The 21,676-nt window shown below is 29.7% G+C and overlaps 2 protein-coding genes across 7 annotated transcripts in view; one reads left to right on the top strand and one right to left on the bottom strand.

Annotated features, from left to right (window-relative positions):
* Window positions 1-4,295, bottom strand: part of LOC127738833 (N-alpha-acetyltransferase 20-like) — a 44,488-nt gene extending 40,193 nt beyond the window's left edge. Inside the window, exon 1 of the mRNA XM_052250236.1 lies at window positions 4,193-4,295. Within this exon, the coding sequence (XP_052106196.1) occupies window positions 4,193-4,245 (53 nt within the window). The 5' untranslated portion in view covers window positions 4,246-4,295. The remainder of the gene's footprint in view (window positions 1-4,192) is intronic.
* Window positions 4,296-4,511: 216 nt separating this feature from the next.
* The window catches only part of LOC127738804 (centrosomal protein of 112 kDa-like), a 38,036-nt gene continuing 20,871 nt past the window's right edge, over window positions 4,512-21,676 (top strand). The window contains exons 1-12 of one of the 6 annotated variants that reach the window (XM_052250179.1): window positions 4,512-4,628; window positions 6,578-6,712; window positions 9,778-9,795; window positions 11,809-11,872; window positions 12,417-12,534; window positions 12,967-13,008; window positions 15,337-15,503; window positions 16,914-17,007; window positions 18,353-18,434; window positions 19,024-19,061; window positions 20,629-20,701; window positions 21,419-21,471. In XM_052250179.1, coding sequence (XP_052106139.1) covers window positions 6,610-6,712; window positions 9,778-9,795; window positions 11,809-11,872; window positions 12,417-12,534; window positions 12,967-13,008; window positions 15,337-15,503; window positions 16,914-17,007; window positions 18,353-18,434; window positions 19,024-19,061; window positions 20,629-20,701; window positions 21,419-21,471 — 852 coding nt within the window. In that variant the 5' untranslated portion in view covers window positions 4,512-4,628; window positions 6,578-6,609. The remainder of the gene's footprint in view (window positions 4,629-6,577; window positions 6,713-9,777; window positions 9,796-11,808; window positions 11,873-12,416; window positions 12,535-12,966; window positions 13,009-15,336; window positions 15,504-16,913; window positions 17,008-18,352; window positions 18,435-19,023; window positions 19,062-20,628; window positions 20,702-21,418; window positions 21,472-21,676) is intronic. The other 5 variants (XM_052250181.1, XM_052250180.1, XM_052250182.1 and 2 more) reach the window with 5 other exon arrangements.

The following is a 21,676-nucleotide window of genomic DNA, read 5'->3' on the forward strand; positions in this document are numbered from 1 at the left end:
ATGTAGTACTGATTAAAAATACTAAGTAAAATGTTTACCTGACTAAATCACTATTTGAATCAATTTGGAAAAATAAAATATATTTGTTATTCCTTAAAAGTTTTAAACAGAGGAAAACTTCACAAGATTTTGTATATCTGCTTACAGAGTAACATAGTAACTATTAGATTCTTAAAGGGTGACGATCATGACCTTCATGGTTCTCTCAATAAGGTTATTTAAAGTAGAAATTTCACAAAATCTTAATATTTATGTCATATCTAAACATTTGCTGACAAGAAAACAAGATTCATAAGGTTATTCAAATAAACCAACACTATCATGTCAACATATAATGTGATGTTATACTATTGTTTCAGAAAAGGGAGAAGGTTTGGTACCATTAAAACGTTTAATCCCGCTGCAAATGTTTGCACCTGTCCTAAGTCAGGAATCTGATTACAGTAGTTGTCGTCTGTTTATGAAGTTCATACGTGTTTCTCGTTTCTCATTTTTATATAGATTAGACCGTTGGTTTTTCCGTTTGAATGGTTTTACACTAGTAATTTTTTGGGGCCCTTTATAGCTTGCTGTTCGGTGTGAGCCTATGCTCCGTGTTGAAGGCCGTACCTTGACCTATAATGGTTTACTTTTATAAATTGTAACTTGAATGGAGAGTTGTCTCATTGGCACTCATACCACATCTTCCTATATCTAATCAATAAATTAGGAAGTTGTTCTTCCTTCTTGAAATCTGATCTGATCACAAATTCATGTCACTTGAAATCAACAAGTTACACTATCATAGAGTTAATTATGAAATTTGTATACAAAGGCATTGGAAGCTTATAGGCCAGGAGGGCAAGATACACCATATAAAATATTGTTGAAGTCACTCAAGCAGAAGACAGTAAAAAATGCCCTGCAGAATATGTTGCACAAAGATATTCTTAGAACAATAAAAATGTCTTTGACATGTTAAAATTTGTAGGTTTTATTTAATTCCTATAACTATAAAAAGGCAAATATGAAAAATTTCAAAATTGAAACCAAGCATACTTTTACAAATCCTAACAATGGTAAGGTTTATGATCGAAGCATACTTGCATTTGTTTGCACCTGTCCTAAGTCAGGAATCTGATGTTCCGTAGTTGTCGTTTGTTGATGTGGTTCATAAGTGTTTCTCGTTTTTTATATAGATTAGACCGTTGGTTTTCCCGTTTGAATGGTTTTACACTACTAATTTTTGGGGTCCTTTATAGCTTACTGTTTCGGTGTGAGCCAAGGCTCTGTGTTGAAGACCGTACTGTGACCTATAATGGTTTACTTTTATAAATTTTGACTTGGATGGAGAGTTGTCTAGTTGGCACTCATACCACATCTTCTTATATCTATTGAGCCAGATAGTGATACATGTGATATGAGAAAATGCCTAAAACCTGACTGACCTAATATTAATTCAGAAATGATAAATAGGAAAATTTTCAAAAATAAAAAGGGAGCTAAAAGTAACTTTTACAATCCCAATAACAATACAAAGTTTAAAGTCATTTGATCAATGGATACATGTACTTCGGCTAGTGTGACATGTGAAAAATTTACTTAAATCTGACAGTTCGAAGTTCAATCACCAGATCACTCTTGAATGACACACTAGAAAATTTTCAAAATCAAATTGGAGCTTACTTTTACCAATTCCAACAATAGTGATCTGTACAATCCTTGTGGGCCCATTATTAGTAATAATTAAGAATGTTGTTGTTGTTTGTATGACAGGCTTATAATCTCAGAAAATTTGAAAATAGTGCCATCTTAATAGGCTCAAACAAAAAAATGAGATTCAACAATAAAATTGAATAATGCAAAGTATCCGTTGCAGCATAAATAATTGGGAGCGTCTTTTTACCACAGAACACCACAGAATACCACAGAACACCAAAAATATACCACAGAACTTCGAAATATAAATACTTCAGACATTATATCATTGTTATTGTTAATTCTTTTTATAATTTGACATTTATTATTCAAATAGATTTAATTTTTCTATTTAGGGCCGACTCACTATCGCTACGCCCCCAACTGAATTGGCCTATTATTGGGTCTATACCAAAAACACCTACCAGTATTAAAAACCATAATATACAAAAAATATTTAAAGTCACAAGTCAACAATTGTAATTCTGGGATATATTTCTGACATTTATTTTTTTTTAAAATACATTTTTTTTCTTGTTACTTTTTTTCTTCCATTTTTTAGAATGCTTAGATGCATAACGTAATTATATCTTAAATCTATTTTGTATATTCCAGAATTTATTGTTTTTGTAGTTGTCATTTTTGTTTAATTTTATGTTAAGAGTTGTTACAATAAGTACATGTATATTATTAAATATTGAATAATATATAAAGCAGTCCTTTAAAGGCTACCAAATACTTTCAAAAAGATATTTGAAGTTGTTGTTGGAGTGTTATTTTAGTTGACTAATAAAATATTATAAGTGTGTCTTTATAATAGTCAAAAATTTCAAATTTGATGATTTGGGACTTTTCTTTTGATGTGTGTGTATCTTCTACAATTTATGTATAGAATTTATGCAGGGCCTTACATTGTATAGAGGCATGTTGGTAGTTGTCTCCAGCATGGTCCAGGGAAAAGTTTTCTGACAACACTAGCGGCAACTCAGATGGACATCACAAACTAGTACATTAGTTTGTTAATACTATTATGTCTAAAATGTTTAGTAAATATGTTGAACAGTGCCAATGCAATTTAGAGTCAGAGAAAGCTTTATCTGGTAAAGGTGGTAACAAAGGAGTTCTTTTGTCAAATTTCGATGTGGCGTAACACCACTAAGAATCGAAAAAGGGATATTTGAAAAAAATGCTTTTAGAGGAGCGAGTCTGTGATAGTTGTAAGAATATTTTAGAAGAAGCCCATGTTATTTTATCGTGGCCTTTATATGATGATTTTAGACAACAATTATTTGATGAAATAACACATTTTAACAGTGATTTTATGTCTTTTGATGATAAACAGAAATTAGTGTTTTTATTAACAGATGTTAATATGATTTGTAGCTGTGACAAAGCCTTTTGTTAGAACTTTTTTATATTTTCTACTATTAATATTTTCAAACTGCACATTGATGAAAACTAACTCATTCATGTCATTAGGTTTTATGGATATTTACCTGAAGTTAATTAGCATTATGTTTTGACAATCTATGAATCCCTTGTTTATTCAACTGCCTACATGGATTTCTTACAAATGACATACAAGATTTTAGGAGGAATAAACCATTTAATTGAATTATACCTTGCATAATCAGATGGCAATTAGAATTCAATCAATTGACAATTTTGTAAATAGTTGATTATTTTGAAATTTATTAACAGAATTGGGAGAACAAACTTAATCTTATTAGTGTAATTAGCGCCGCTAAAATTCATCATGTAAACTTTTTTTTTGTAAAAAAAAGCATTTTTTTTACAGAAAAAACATTTTTTTATAGAAAAAAAACATTTATTTATAGAAAATCATTTTTTTTTATAGAAAAACTTTTGTTTACAATAAATTGTCTTTAATAAAAGATTTTTATAAAATAAAAGTTTAGCATTTCAAAGGTCTCCAAATATAAAAAAAAATCTACCAAATAACAAAAAAAGTTATGATCATTAAAGAAATCCGGTCAATCGTCCTATCATTAGTGTAGCCCGAATTATAAAAAAATAATATAATTCTGAATTATTAGTTTTGCATTTTGTAAAGTAATTCAATGTTCTGTGGTAGATTTTAGTAGTTTTTATTGTATTTTGTGTAGTTCTGTGGTATATTTTGGGTGTTCTGTGGTATTCTGTGGTTTTCTGTGGTGTTCTGTGATATTCTGTGGTGTTCTGTGGTAAAAAGACGCTCCGTAAATAATTTACCATGAGATGGTAACTGGCGCATAACAATTAGTTAGTGTTATTTACATTCAAAAGGAAAGAGTACAGTGCCATAAATAGTCAATTACATTAACGCCTCTTCTGTGTGGTATTTACCCTCCTTATGGTATAAAAAGTACATAATTGTAGCAAAAATTTTAGGTAATTTTACTTTCATTTTGAGATAAATTATCTGTGAGGTAAAATTAAAAAGATACCAATTTTGGGTTAAGATATATATTAAGAACATGACAGAACTTTTTACCATTTAAAGGCATATACTTACACATTATTAAATCTAAATAAGTCGTCACAAGTAAACGGACGAATAGTCGTCATCTCTCAGAGAGACAGGTGCCCAACCGGCCTAAAATGAAACCGGATGTTAATTCATGCAAGCTTTGATAAAAAGAAAGATTTATTATTTGAGTTGTGATTTCCTTTACCTATATTCTAGCTTATGTAATGTAATCATCTAGGTTGTAATGTGATTGATCTAATTTCAATAATTTGTTTTTTAAATTACTTAGTTTTCATTATCATTCAAAGTTATCTTTATTGTATATAGAAATAAGATTCCTTTATTCACAGCCTAAAATTGAAAATTCAAACATCCGGTTTTGTTACTGACCAAGCTTCTATTTAAAAAATCGTTGCTATGATATCAAAATAAGTAACTAGTCCTGCATCGAACAACAGATTTGATAATCAACAAACATTAGGTAAACCTGTCGCATTTTCATTAATCATACTTCACAATAACAAAAATAAACTGATAAAAAAATCACAACATGCCTGATCACGTTTATGAGTCTGTTATTGTGTTTTTAAGGTTTAGTTATACATTGTGCATATCTCACACTAAAACGTTAAGATTTTAGTTGAAGCAACCATTTATCACTGCATGTTTAGGTAAGATCACCATTGCATTTCTTGCAAGAATAGGTACAATAATCATATGATATATTAGTCTTTGCGGTCAACCACAGGCCCATCAGCCCAGGCTTGTAAAACTGTCGGGCCTGTTAAAATAATCTCCACAGGCCAATATAATCTAACCCTTAAATATTCTTTAAATTCAGCTTCGGGCCTTTAGATTCAATATTCTATTGTGAAGACTGGATATTTGATTCTGAGATGATTTTTATGACTTCGGCCAAATAACAACCTGAAACTCTGACGTCCCTAGTGATTCTTACCAGTATCTTTCAAAAAAATATAGAATTAGCACTATAAAATCTGATCTTTGATATTGTAACCTTAAGCTAGATACTATCTGATCAATGTTAGTGTGACCTAAGCTACTCAGTGTTCTCCCCAGGGCCTTTTAGCATCATTGTTATGTGATGCTACATTTCTTGAATGTGATGCTATCTTAATTGATTTTCTTATAGATTGTGTTACGGATGTGATGCTATAATGTTTAGAAACAAGATGGTATTTCAAATATCCCTGTTTACCAGGATGCTATATGAAATATCTGGGGAGAACACTGCTACTAATGTTGAGTTCCTTTTTATGAATGTGTAACACAGGTTGATTGGTGTTCAATCTGTGTAATTTATGTTATTGAACAATTGCCTCCTACTTTGATGTAATAATGCATCAAGACATTAAAATGGACAGGAAATTGCATGCATTTGAAAGGTATCTATTACTCCCAATTATTGGGCAATACACCTTATCGTTATTTCTCTGCTATTACTGGACATCCCAAAGGTTCCAGTAAATTTTGACGTCACAATAGAACAGGAAAAGAAAATGTTTGAAGCCACAAATGAAAAGTGATTGTTGTACATTGTATGAAGTCAATCATCAAGTGTTGCAGATTCTCTGGTCAAGTGTCACAGATTTTCAAATAGCTATAAGGTCTATGGAGGACCAGAAGTGAATTACTTTACATATGAACTTCAATTGCAAAATACTTTTATGTTATAAATATATATATATACATATTCCCCATTTCCATTCTCAATTTTATATATATACTGCCTCCTGGTATTGTGCTGGTAATAGTGGATAACTATGGGTTTGTTTCACAAACACTTTAAAATTTGCATTTGTTTCTTTACTTCTAAACATGATGCATTTGGGAGTAAGAGCAAACTCAGCAAAGATTGGTCAGCTTTGAGTCAAGAATAATATACCTGGGTAGGTGAATGTTAGTTTGTGAACCAGCTCATAAGTAATCAAGCTTGGCATGTCTGTCTAGTACATACATGTAGCAGGGTTTATATTCATATCACATCAACATGCTTGTCCTTATATGCATGAAATATTTGCCATTTGACGCTAGAAATCAATCCATCCATCCAATTAGATTATAAACTTAATGAAGCTAGAGAACTAGAATTACATGTATCCAGAGTCAGTTTTATCAGTCTAATTTGATATAACAATTAAGCTTCCATATTGAAGAAAAACATGTTGGTAAAATGCATTGTTTAAATTTCTATTTTACTAAATATTTCAGCATCTTTCATGTTCGTTGAAACAAATTTACATGTTCAAATGTACATTTTTGTACATACATCTGTTCTCATGATAGTTCTTGTTATTAATTTATAGTATAATTTTAAAATACCATAATCAGTTGTATTTTAATAATGCATGATTGCAGAATTTCACAGTCATCCATGTGGGATTTAAAAAATGATTTTCTTTTTAATAGGTTAACTTTGTGAAAAGTATTATAGCATAAAAATGGCATTTTCTGAAGATCCTGTGTATGTTTCTTTGGACCAGAAGTTTGACAAAGTTTTGGCAGATATGAAGCCATATGTATTGAAGTTACCACATAAAACAGGTAATATAATTAATGTAGATGTTTTGGCAGTAATGTATTCTTAATTTGCATTGTTTTTTTTTATAATTGTCATGATTATAAACTAAATGTTTGTTTCATTTCAAGTAGTTTTCTTTTGCTATGGCTTGTGAGATAGACATGATGTGTAGAATTTAGATATTTACTGCATTTGCATTTGTATCATTTATTTAAGTGTGTAATAAGGGCAAAACACATTTTTTTAATTTTAAATTTTCATAATGGAGATCAACTCCTGTCCAATCAAGTTGAACATCTGACTGTAAATGTTTCCCATCACCATCACAATTTTGTTGATAGATAAAAGGTTTCTGTTCATGTCTCAACTCACAAGAATTAGAAACATGTTTTCACATTCTTCAAGATCTAAGGACACCAAAACAGTCACATGATATGTAAATTAACCAATTGTGTCCTCTTCACAGCCCTGCCCCTTTTGACTTGGTGATTCATAAAGAGATGATGCAAACATACATGTAGCAGGTGACATGCACTTGGTTTGTGTATAAATAAAATATATAAAGGAAGCAGTTAGGAGTTTGGTTTCACATTTTGGACCCAGTGAATTTTTCAAATATGAAAGTTATTGTGCATAGCCTCACTGTGAATTTGAGATGAAGAACTGCAATAAAAGAGCTGTTCCTTTGCTTTTTGTGTATTTGCTGTGCATGTACTGATTTTGTGTCATGGATGGATACCCTATATCCTTTGTTTTTCTATTTATAAAATTAATTTTTAGATACCTGAAGAATAATATAGCCTTCAAAGTGGGTTTATATGAACATCAAGATTGTGTTTTGCAGGTTTTATAGGCCATTTTCTGTTTGACAGTCTGTACTTTTCACATCCGTATGTGCCATAGGTCCAAAACTTATTGTATTGAAATGTTTTCCAATAAATATTATTACGGTTAAACTTTTCAATTCAATTTAAGAAATTCTAAGAAAGCAAGGGAAAGATGATGGTGAAAAATTAAGTGTGTCAATTTTAAGTTTTTTTCTAACTGTGTATTGCTACTTAAGAGTTTTTCACACCTGTAAACTTCTTCTGCCTCTTATCATGCTTATTATTCCCTTAAGATTTACATGTAGACAGAAAATACCTTAGGTTTAAATTCACACACATGTATACATTGTGTATATGCCACATGATGTGTAATTTCCACTTTATATTGAGCAGACCAGTCAACTAGAGATGGTAAATTCATTCATATGTCTCAAATGTCTACCTCATAGTCCTTTTTAACTGGCCTGGAAAAGATTGTGTACAAATAAAATAGTAATGATAAAAAAAATTCCCTGACAACAAAACTCTTTTTTCAAAAAGTTTTGAAAATTTAATAGGCCGCATGTTGTGATAAAAAAACTTGTTAAGCACCCTGATAACTTTATATAGCATAATAAACAGCCATTGAAATCAGAATAAAAATATAATAAAATCTTAGAAAATCGTATCAGAATTCATCATATAAAGATTTGGAATTTGAAATATTTCTGGTATAAAATTCCTATTGGCGTTAAAATGAGTAATTTTTACTTGAGGTTAAGCAAACAACAAGCAAAAAACTTGATGTGTTAAATTTTGAACTTTTTTTTTTCTGTGTGAAATTTTTTTTCCAATTGACTAACGTCAATGTTTATATGATAAAATTGTGGTTTTGCAGAGAAGGACTGAAACAAAAGTATTTATCTTTTGAAAGTAAAATTTATTTTTAACACTTCTGTATTCCCATAAGCTAAATAATCATTGACAAAGCTGTTATTTGTACATTGTCTTTTCCTCACTAGTATTGTATCTATACCTTTGTTCAATATAAATAAAACAGTCTTTAACGGTAATCCTGCTCATTATTTATTGTTCCTTTATAATTATTTACTGTGTTTCTTAATAAAATTTGTATTATTGAATTGTTAGATTCTTATCCCGCCAGCCAATCATGTTCCACCAAACTAATTTTTTTTTAACATTTGTGTCGTCTTAAGGAAATGTGTTGCTTTCAAACGTAAAAAAGTACTTTGTTGTCAGAATCTTTTGAAGTTGAAATATTTATGTCTATCCCTACTTTTTAAAAAAGAAAAATGTTGGATGGGAAACTAGAAAATTCTTACAATGGCCATACATGTAGCACTCCAGTCCATGCTAGTAGGAAAAATTTTGTCTTGTTTCAGTTGTGGAAAAAGATACTTATGATTTATAACATAATTTCACATACTATATTAGAGTACAGTTACTGATATATATATACATGTATATAGTTAACATATTAACATTGAATAGAAATTACAAATATATTGTGTACATGTATTAAATGATGTAGGATTTATTTAAAAACATACATACATAAACTATCCTTTGAAAAGCAAAACACATGTGATTTTTGTGCAAGAGGACATGGACAAACTTATACCCCTCTCAGGAGGAGGGTTGTATACTGCTAAGTGCTTTATCACTGTCCATGTGTCCCTTGAAATTTGAGTCATTTTTTCTCAGAGCTACACCAATTTGGTATCAAGCATCATGTGATGCAATTTTGCATCCATCACTCATCATTTTCCAATTTGCAAAATACTAAGGCCAAAAATAAGATTGAAATTGTTTGATGTTGCCTACCTACCCACCTAAAAAGCAGTCTACCCAAAAAAATTTATGACACAAATCGTTTACAAAAATATTTTCAAAGATTTTTTCCTGCTCTAATGCATTTTCTTGTGTAATACATGTAACTTATGTTATTGGTAAAAAAAATTAAATCCCTACCTACCTACCCAATCCTTTATGGAATGGGTAGGCAACATCAAACAAAGAATTTTTTAAGAGTGGCCTTATAGCAGGGATATCATAAATGATCAATATAACTCACAGCACATCTTTTTTTTTTACTTATTTTTACTTATAAATGAAATAAATTTTACATTTGTTCCATTTCTACTTTTGTATTGTGAGGATAATTATTTAAGTACATTTAATTTACAGATAAATTTGGTTATATTTGATTTTGTTATTTAATAAATGAGAGTCAAAGATGATTTAATTTCATATTTGATTAGGAGACAAAAAACGCTCAGGTAAAGTATGCTTGGTACAATGTATATATTGTTTAAACAAGGAATTATTTGAATCTGTAATAATTTTGAATTCTGGAAAACTGATTAGAAATGTATGATGAAAACTAACCCAACTGAAAAGGGGTTAGCCATGTATGCATGGCTAACGTTAATTTACTTTTACTGATATTTCAGTATGAACTAACTAACCCCCTTTAGCCATGCACACATGGCTTACCCTATTTAGTTGGGTTGGTTTTCAACATACATTTCTTATCAATTTTCCAGAATTCAAAATTATTCCAGATTCAAATAATTCCTTAATTTTAGTTGATTTGTTTTATTTGGTTTTATTTTCTACTCTTTGGTTTAAAATTTGGTTTTTATATTTATTTATTTATTATTATTTCATAATCACTCAGTCTCTTATTGAAAGTTCTTTGCAATCAAAAACAAAAAAACGTTAATAATATTTTTTTTTTAATGTTGACCCAGATCCTTAATCTGTACATGTCAAATCAGAAAAATAATAATAGATTAGTTCTCAAATCATAAGTCGAAAAAGTCAAGCATGAAAAGCATACATCTGATAACCAGGAGCAAAGATGGTAAAATATTCTATATATATATAAGTCTTTAAAATAACCAATTAAACATTGATTTACTATATAGGTTAAAGATAACTTTGTCATGTTGACACAGTCTTAAAGCTATGTTAAAACCATTGAACTATTTGATTTTTAATATAGATCGGTCTTTAATTTATAAATGATTTATTTTTGTATTGATCTCTGATAATTTAATCAGATCAACACTAAGTATTTAAATAGCCATTCTTATCATCAAGTATGTTCAAATCTAATTATTGGAGTATTTAATAGGCATTTTTTTACTGTACCTCCTAAGACTTTAAATATCAACACACAAGTATTACTTAAAGGCAACACGTTCATGATTTAGAAAGAAGGTACATTGGCATAAGAAAGTCTTTTTGTGAATAAAAGGAAGAAATATAATGTTTTTTTTAATTTTTTTGATGGCAACTTTGAATGAAGATCTATTCAGATGTTGTACTGGACCGTTAAAGTTATAGTCTAGTATAGCAGTAAAAGGCTAAATATACATTTGTATATGATCAAATCAAGTGTAGATGTTTGTTTTCTTTCTGTCTTCTTTAATTACTCTTCAGACATTTCTGTAGTTGAAGAAAAATCACCAATAGTATAGAGTGTGTTCTATCACAGGGAAGTTGATGGGAGTGTGTTAGTTTTTTCTTACACAATCACAAACATCTTTTTGTTTTCCAACTTAGTTTATGAAAGTCCCTGATTTATTTTGCCCTTTGAATTGTTCATGGTGTTTGTAACAAGATTTTTTGGATATCCTCTCATTGTTCACCAACCTCAATCAAAATTATCCTTTATTGCCATTTAAAACTGTTGCCCTTAACCCATTTACAACACCAACCAAGTGTTTTCCTCATTCGGTTTTAGCGTCAGGATACCAGGTTGCTGTAAATTTTTTAATACATTATATTTTCCTGTACATTCTTTTATAAAGATAAACTTCAAATTATTTCCAAATGTTACATTGACACTTAGCAAGATTTTTTTTAACTTCTAAAAATTACTTTTAACTGAAAACGTCATTGGATGACACTATTAATCTAACTTTATTCTCTAAGTGATACAGTGATCATATTTAATTTATATATAAGCTTTTTTAATTGCAATTGGATTATTCTAGATCTATTGTAAGTGTGGAACATGTCAAAAGTTCATTTCATAGTTTTAAAAAGGATAGATTTATTGAAGAATTGGTTACCAACTTTTTGTTGAAATTATAGTCATTTCACTTTTTCAGAATCAAATAGACAATTGATATTCAAACTATATCCATTGTAAATTTGACTTTTGATAAGTAAAAGACTACCATAAAACTTTTCAGAAAAGGAAGAACTGATATATAATTCAAAATTACAAGCTGCATAAAATTAATACAAAGATATCCTTAATCTTAATTTTAATTTTTTAGATCGACAGAAGTGTGCCATCTGGATAAAGAAGCTTTGCGAACCAGTTACAGGAATTACAGGAAGGTATATATGCCATTTAATTTAAACTGTAACAATGTATTGTTTATAAAATACTTGTATGTTGTTAGCCTGAGGTTGCTCTGGCGTCTATTCTTTTGAGAGGAGATCAGAGCATAGTCAATATACAAAACATCTTATGACTAATTAAGTTTGGGACTTGGCAGTCTCGCACTGAGTGACCTGTAGATAGAAATTTGCATATTGCTCAGTTCGATAAAAAGATACATTTAAATTCACATTTTAACAATTGTTTGACACTTTTACTGGTATGAATGTATTTTTTGGGGAAGTTATGTATAAATTGAAAAATTTTGGAACAAAAATTAAAAATCTTGTCATATCTCCTTAAGTTATTAAATTAAAAGGGGTACTACAGGCTTTTTGAATATCTATTTGGTATGAGATATATGCATTGTACAAAATATTTCATTTACATTATTTTCCACAATTTTAGAATTGACAGAACCATTAATTATGTTACTTGTCCTGAAATTAAAAAGAAAAGAACATGGAGTAAATATCTTTTTTGTGTCTTTTTTTTTTGTAGAAAGAACAGAAATGCTTATGCACAATTAATGTTACACATGTTGAAACGAGGAGTACTAGAAGGACCATTTACCAGTAAACCACAGGATGGTGAATTACCAACGTTACCACCTTATATGGTAGATATTTATTTAAGTACTTTCATATGTCTGAAAGCCCTTAGGGAACCTTCCCTTTATATCAACTTTTAAATGATTAGACATATATTTTCAGACCTTGACATGTATCAAGTTTTTCATTTCTAATTTGACAATTGAATTGTGTGCCCTTACCAAAAAAAAATGAGAATGTCATGAAATGATATAATAGTTTGCTTTCACATTTCATGTTAAGCTGAAATATTTTTCAAGAGATTACTTTTTATCAATAAACTTTTCAAGAGATAACTTCATATTTAAAAAAAAATGAATATAAAAATAAAATCACACAATTATTTAAAAAGGTCATTTACACAACAGTTGCTCCAGAGAAATTTTGAAATAAATCAAATAATTTTTAAAGATTGTTATAATGATATAACTTAATTAACATACTTGTTTGTATATTTTCAGTCTATCTACTTTGATGAACCCTCCTCCTCTCATGACACAGATGTAAGTGCAACTACATTTGTATTTAAAGCAGGGTTTTCAGGCATCATTTATTTAAATGAAGTAGGGAAATATTTAGACTATAGATGTATATGGTCTCAGCTCCAAGGCTTCCAAAACGGTCATATATTCTGGACAATTGTGTAATGTCCGGTAAAAGTCCGGCTGGGCAAAGCATGAAACGGTCATCTACTTTTTAGTTGTCAAGGTTTTCTTAAGAGATGGTCATTTTAGCATAATTCGCGATCTTTTTGACCCAAACTTTTGCCTTTAACAGCCACACATTTCCGGTCATAAAAGTGACATGATGATTAATTACTATCAAAACAACCCCTACTTCAATACTTTCTAATTTTAATAAAGGCTAATTAGTTGTTGGACAGCTGAAATCTACCTGTTCAGGTGACAGGTAAACTATTTCCAGTACCAGACATCGTATAAATTGATCGGTCTATTCAAAGTTAATTTCTTACATTTCAGCGGTTTCTATCTAATTGATTTAGTCCAAAAGATTGAAATTATAAGAAATACGTTTATAAACATGATTTGATGAAAAATTTAAAAAGGTTTTAAATGAAAATTGCAAGAACTACGTTGTATGAACTAGAACACATGTGCGCAGTAGGGAAATTTAATTATGCATCCTACATTTCTTAAAAAATGATAAAATTATCATTGATACCTGTATCTAACGTTCATTTCAAGTATTTTGTTGAAGAAATAACGTGGAAAGAGCTTCTTCACTCAGTCGTGCTTTGTAAACGTACACGGATTTTACGCATCCATTTCTGGTCCATGTTTTACCATTGTCAGGTCAACATCCGGTATTAGGAAAATGTGATTTTAAAAACGAAAGTAAAGTTTTTGACAACGTAATTTTGCACAAATAAAGAGTCTAAGGCAGTTATGAGCACGCTGATGTGCACACTTCGAATTATGCACTGCCAATTTAACAGTTTACGTCCGAACATCAAATTCACATCAAAGTAAAGTTTAATATCGTTTTTTTTTTTAATCTAATGTCAATCATTGGGATGGCATTCTGATAACCATAATTGCCTTTTGTGACTTAGTCTTAAGGGATTAAAATCGGGATAAGGTATAAAATGTCCGGCTGGCTCAAATATTTTTTGGAAGCCCTGCTCAGCTCATGTATGCGGTATACCATCTTTTCCGCAAGTTTATTGTTTTCTTTTTGGTATTAAATTAATAATGAAGATCCATTTTGTTACATCTGGTAATCCATTTATTTGGCAATCGCCATGGCAGTCAGCAGAGTTTAAGAACATCCGTTGTTCGACCTACTAGTCAAATGTGTTTTGTTAAAATATACTTTTTCACTTTTTTGGTCTTTTGGAAAATGTTGTTTGTGCTGTATTTAGACCCCTCTACCAAGAAATTTGTTTTGCATGCACACGTATAAAAATTGCGGTTTTTATCCAACGCAACCATAGGTTTGAATGTTGTTTTCAATTTAGACTTGTTTATATGTTTTCGTTTGGGCTGGTATTATATTTGCCTTCGGGTTTATATGATCCGTTCATCCTATTTCGACTCTTCAAAATTCAAGAGTCTATCCTAAATTGAGGTAAATTATATGGCCTTCCAAATACCATTTCGATTCCTAACATTTCTGAAGAGACATTAATTGTCGAAATCCGGATATGGTATACAAATTTTTGCACCTCATGTTTGCAGTATACCATCTTTTCTGCAAGTTTATTGTTTCTTTTTTGTATTAAATTAATAATGAAGATCCATTTTGTTACATCTAGTGATCCGTTTATTTGGCAATCGCCATGGCAGTCAGCAGGGTTTAAGAACATCCGTTGTTCAACCTGCTAGTCAAATGTGTTTTGTTAAAATATACTTTTTCACTTTTTTGGTCTTTAGAAAATGTTGTTTGTGCTGTATTTAGACCCCTCTACCAAGAAATTTGTTTTGCATGCACACATATAAAAATTGCGGTTTTTATCCAACACAATCATAGGTTTGAACGTTGTTTTCAGTTTAGACTTGTTTATGGTCTCAGAATATATATACATGTATACATTCAAGTTTATTTAACTATGAATAAAATCAAATGTGTGTGTGTTTTTCAATGACAACTCAATTTACAATAAAAACCATTTGTTTTGCTATTTTTCTCTCTAGCATTTTTAAGGTACTGAAATCAATATTTCTTGAGGTGGGGGTGGGTGGGGAACAGCTATTCTCAGGTGTCTTAACCTTAGATTTAGCTTAGTTTCACCTGCATTATTTTGTTTTCAGCACAATATATATATTTTCAAAACAGTTCTTTATAATACATATATGATGTTATCTTTTAAGGACAAAGTTCCAGACTGGGTGAATGGAGAATTAACAAGTTCTGTTGGATCATCACTATTTAGATCTAACATTGGTAACCCAGCAGCATCGTCTACATGGAAGTCCTTACCATCTCCCATCTCCCCACAGAAATCCAGAAGGTATTCTAAAATCCCTAAACCAAGGAGGTATCATTCATATTCATGTAGATGTTTTATGGAAGCTGGCATGCACAAGAAATGAGGACATTTTTTTATTTCATGGCTTGATGTCTTTTTTAGTTTGGTCTTTTAGGCCATGCAACATAAATTTTCTGGTTCTCAGATATTTTGAAAAGATATTTCTTTGATTGATGTGTAATTGATTTATACATTTTGTAAAAAAATAACATGGTTAAACCTGTCTAAATTGATATCACTTTTAGGAATGAATAGTTTGTTCAGTTTAAACAGGGTTTAGGTTTCAACAGGTTAAAAATATATTGATGTTGGGTTACTTATTTGTTAACCAAAATCTAGCTGGTGTTCAATTTTGAATATATTTTAATTTTATTTTATTTAATTCACGATTGTTTCAATGTTTCAAGAATTGACACCAAATATACTTTTCTGTAACTCCATTAAATCTACGATTGTCATATGTTTTGCCTTTACAACTATTTTTTTCTATACATATAAACTTTTTGAACAGCTCTTGATACAATATGAATTGTTATGACCAGTTGAAAGAGAGTTGGTTTAGACTGGATTCTTTCTGCTGCAACCTAGATTTTTTTAACAGTTTTTTTTCCCAAACTAATAAAAATATGTACCTAAAAAATTTTTAACTAATTTTATACAAAATATTAAATAAATGTCCTTATAACAACACTAAATGCTTAGCTTTACCATTCAACCACTGACATTTATAGATGCTTCACACACTTTGCTTTTTAATTATGGTTATAGATATCTTGGTAATGTAACACATACATAACATGTATAAGATGATTTTTTAAGATAATGTTATATGTATTTATTAATGAGATTGAATCGTTAAATTTTACATTTATTATTATAAATTGTTTTTGCATACATAAGTTATTTCAAAACATTTGTTATTGCACACTATTAGAAAGAAAAAATTTATAAAAAAAAGAAGATTCATCTCCACTACTGTAGATTAATCCAGATTTGCATATCGGTACATGTTGTATGCCTGCCATATAAACATCCATCTTTCAGTCTGTAGAGATAACAAGGAAATCATTGTACCTATTAAAACTTGTATGAAAAAAAGAGCTATGGATATATTGGTGGAGGGGGGGGGAGGGGGGGGGAATGCCATTGGTACAATTATCCATAAAGACCAAAGCACTAAGATATGAACAATTATAGGTCACCTTAAAGTCTTCCAACAATTAGCAAAAACATATACCATACAGACCTTTTTATAAACTTTATCTGTTTATTGGACTGAATTATATCTAATATAGATTGAATTTAAGACATTACGTTATAAAAATGAAAAATTGAATTGAAACTTTATATTGTCTGTATTCATCTGATTATGATTAGATATTTTATCTTTTATATTAATCAATTGCTATGTAATTACAGACGAGCTTATACCAGCATAGGAATAGATTTAGACCGGGATCCAGGATACACATCTCCTAGCAGAGGTCTAGAAAAACCACAGCCAGGACCATATGTAAGTTTGGAAGGATTGTCAGTATTCTTAAGTTTATTTCAGGAAAGTATATAAAAAATAATACACGAGATTTTGTTCAGAGAAATTCATCATGTACTTTTAGGTTGTGATTTCATTGTTCAAGAACCTAAAGCATTCTGGGTAATTTGTTCCCATAAGTAAAACAAAAACTCATGATTTTTAGCAGTATCCTAAACAATGTTTAAAAATAAGAATGGTTGATTAGAGTCAAACATGACAGAAAATACTCTTAGATACCAGGACCTGTTTTTACCACTCATTAAGGCTACTCAATTTATTTGCATTGTTGATAAGAAAGATAATTGACCACAGACAAGTGTAGAAATGGTTTAATCTAAATGAATTACCGATTCCATGAAAATTGATACATCTTTTTGATTATTTATTGGAAGGTATACACAAGTCATGTCTTTAATTTAATTTTTCATTTGCATATTGTTAATAAAAGCATCATATCCCCTTGGTTTTAAAACATAATAATGATGCATGAAATCTGTATATCTCAGGAATTAGTATGACTCAAAACAAATACATTACTTGACAGTTTTCTGCATGTTAAATGATATAATGTCTTTGTTTTGCTTTTCAGTAGATATGCATGTAATTTCTAAATGTACAATAAATGTTAAAAGTAATGATACATTGTATGTGAAAAGTCATTCAGAAACATTCATTTTACTGTTTTTTCTTCATTCATTTTTAAACCCATATTCTCTCATTCCATTCTTTCTTTTTCACATCTTTTACTTTCATACATTCTTCATCTGTTCTATCATGCATTCTGCTATTTTGACATTTCATTTTACTAATCTTTAGATGGATCAGTAATTTGCTTAATATGGGTTGACTTTGTTTGCCAAAAAGTATTTTATTCAAAATATATTGTGGTGGTATGTTACATTTTATAGTCTTTAATCCTGAATTTTATAAAATATAGCTTGTACATGTGTTAACCTTTTTCCTTGTAAGTTGTTAATTTTAATTTCACTTTTTCAAGTGCTTGTATGTTAGAATTGAGGATGTTGAATTCAGTATTTTGTTCTGGTAAAACACAAATAAAACTATACTTGCTATATTAAAAAGGAAGGTATCTTGAAACAGGTGGTTTTACAAAAGCAATATTAAATTTAATTGCAAACAACTTTTTAAAAAACAACTTTTTAAAAGCTCTTAGTTTAAAAAAAATAAAACTGATTTGTTATAAAAAATTGGTTAACACATGTACTGATCTTTCTGCTAACAAGAAAATCAGTTACAAACATTTTTATGAGAAGGGAGACAATTCCCTGTAGATATTGTATATAACACTAGGTGATGATTTCAGGATGATAGTTTTCTGGGTAGAGGTCACCAGCAAGATCGAGTCCATTTTATGTCTGATGATGAAGGTAGTTATATAAAAAAGGGTGAGTGTCTCCTGTGACTTGCATGGTTTTGTTTGGCGGTACTCATTTGAATTGGGAGGAAACAGATGGGTTTGGGATTTGTTTTTGAGTCTAAAACTTCGGGAGAGATTAAAATACTTTTTTGCATGATAATTTGAAATGTTGTTGATCAACTAATTTTGGAATGGAAACTTTTTTTGTGTTAATCAAGGAGGAAATAATTGCATTTATGATGAGAACTTAAAGCTTTTCAGATATTTTCATTTTAAGCCTTTTCAGTTGTATAATTTGTCACAAAGAAAGAGCAGTTTTTAGTTTTTCAAGGAAATTTCAAACAAACATATTATGATATTACAGATAATAGATTTATAATAAATGTTATAAAGCTGCTTGAATGAAAATCGCATGTCCATTTAAAAGTTGATTTGCTGCCGGTTTATTTTTCCGATGCTTTTATAGTGCTATAATTGTAGTTTTCTTTGAACGTTAAATATATTATTGTTTTCTTTTTTTGTGTTAAAGAAAATTCTTTAAAAATAATTTATAAAGAGCAGGTAAAATTTCATATTTAAATTGTAATTTCAAATGATCCTTGCATGTTTTAAATCAGATGAACAGAAGAAAAAGAAAGATAAAATAAGGAAAAAGGTAAGAGCACAGTGAGAGACTTGGCATTTTTATTACGCAAGTCATAAAATGTTGTAATGTTGTTTGATTATAAAATATAGCTGGATCAATATCCTGGAAAAAACTGTATCGTTATTACTGATGTATATATGATCATTTATTTTTGTCGTTTTTACTAATGTAGATACATATATATCATAACATTTGCATACATTTATATATATATCATTTTCTGCTTTCCTTAATTCATATCATCATTCTTATATTTCTTTTCTTAGTCATACTTTTCAGGAAAATTTCCTTGCTATTTTCATATTTTCATATTTGATATTCAGTGTTTGTGAATTAAATTTTGTGTTATTATTTAGAAGAGATATAAAGCAAACATTTAAGTTTAAGATTTTGATTTTCAGGCTATGCATTATATGAGATTTCGTAAACGCAGTGTAACAAATTTTTTTAGCAATCTGCCTCATGCAGTTTGCTATGATATTATTTTATTTTATTAATAGTACATTCCATTTAAAAATCTGTTTGAATTTTAGAACCATATTTCCTCCAAAAATGATATTAACAATATAACTAATTATACAAATATAGCTAGAGCTAGCTTTTAGTGTATAGTGTAACTGCAATTAGCTCACAGCAGCTTCTCGTGTCTCAATTTTGTGAAACTTTCACTGGATCTTACTCGTGATGTACTTTTGCACCCCTGTTTTATTTCCTTATCTGAGTTATGTTTGGGGTTTTGCTTAGCAATTTATGGACTTTCCAAGGTGCCAGAAGTATCATTTTCTGAACTTTACTGGAAGTTCTTCTAGTTTTAATTGATATACAGAAGGACAATTCTGAAATGCCTTTATAATAAATAATCATGACACTTGACCAATATAAGTTTTGTTACCGAAACATCAAACCGGTATGATATAGGTAACTGAACAGCATGGTCACAAGTTGTCAAAGAATGAACATGGCATTTTAGTTGCAATGCAATCAAATTGATTAACGTGGCATTAATTATGAAATTCTGTTTTGATGCACAACAAAAAGATATGTCTGTAATAACTTAATCTATATTTTACCAAAACCTTTATTAGTTATCATAAAACTGCACTTTTGGGAAAAAAATTCAGATTACATTCTGGAATAGAAAGAGATGGTAACAGTACTATCTAGTTGTAAACTGTGAATATGTAGATTTTTATTACGAATGATGAAATGTCCATAACATTGTATGAACATTGCTAAGGTATGAAATAGATTATAGTTTATTTGTTAACACATAATGTCAATAAATTACAAACGAAAGTGAACCAACGCCTGGTAAATCTGTAGTACGGTAGAGTCCCTGAAGTGGATACCTTGGGTATGCAGGGTCGTTATGATAAAGCACATAAAATGTAGAAAATTTTATAACAACAACACTTTAGGGACTGCTGCAAAAAATTTATCATCAGGATCTAGACACCATAACATGTTGATCAATAAATTTTCTGCAGCAGTCCCTAAAGTGTTGTTGTTATAAGACTTTCTAGCTTAATAATAGTTCAAATTTGTTCATATTATAATAGATTTTAATTTATTATAGGGTTCTGATGAAGAATTAAGTCAGCCATCACCTCCTGGCTATGAAACTGGTGGTGTGACCAATCTATTTGGAAGTAAGTTCATTGTCAAAAGATTTTTTAGTTGGATTTTGTGGATAAAATTTTTGTATAAAGATCAGTTTACCAACTTCTCCAATATACCTATTGATCTACTTATCTATGCTACAGACTTTGGTTTCTTGGAAGTATACTAGGCTTGACTGAAAAATTGTTGTTTGCAGTCTTCAGGATAAGCTTTTGCAGCCACAGGCAAGACACAAAATTTTTAGGAAAATTTTGTATAAATTCTATAGATCTGTTATAGATTTTAGAGTTTTGACAATAAGTCCAGATAGCCTGAACATGGGGGATTGAATGGGGGCACATCTATGGGGGCACATCTAGGGACACAGTGGGTATGCCCTTTAAAATCAGAAAAAAAATATCATCTTTAGGCATAGTATATTCATATGACTATAACAAAATTATGGATTTCATATGCTGCTCAAAATTAAACACCCATTAATAAATCAGTAAATAAACACATTAACATTTTCTTATTATGTATTTATATTAGTATTTTATGTGTAAAGATAAAACCGTAAATTTTTATTCAAACTCATTTTTTGAGTACAACTTCCGTAAACTTTAAGCTTTTATGTATAAATCAAAATCAACAAACTCGATTATTTTCAGAATATCAGCTGTGTTGGTATGAAGTTCATAAACATGTATATATTTCTATCATTGTTTATTTTTACTTATATTTGAAACTTTTGTTTGTATTTTCAGCTACTACAGGAACTACATTCTTTGATGATCATACAAAAGACTATGGAAAGGAGGTAAAACGATATCTTTTAAATGTTGTTTTTTTGAAAGTTTTATTATGGTTAAATTTAAGGTAGATCGGATGTCTTTTTCTGAGCATCCATTCTGGTCATGTTGCAAAAATACTTTTTTTATTTAAAAATATTATACCAAGTATCCTTCAATATACAACAGAAAGATCTAAAATTTGAAATTCAAAGATTGAACTATCAAAAAATT

The sequence above is a fragment of the Mytilus californianus genome, unplaced genomic scaffold (assembly GCF_021869535.1).
Source record: "Mytilus californianus isolate M0D057914Y unplaced genomic scaffold, xbMytCali1.0.p SCAF_4, whole genome shotgun sequence".
Taxonomy (NCBI): Eukaryota; Metazoa; Mollusca; class Bivalvia; order Mytilida; family Mytilidae; genus Mytilus; species Mytilus californianus.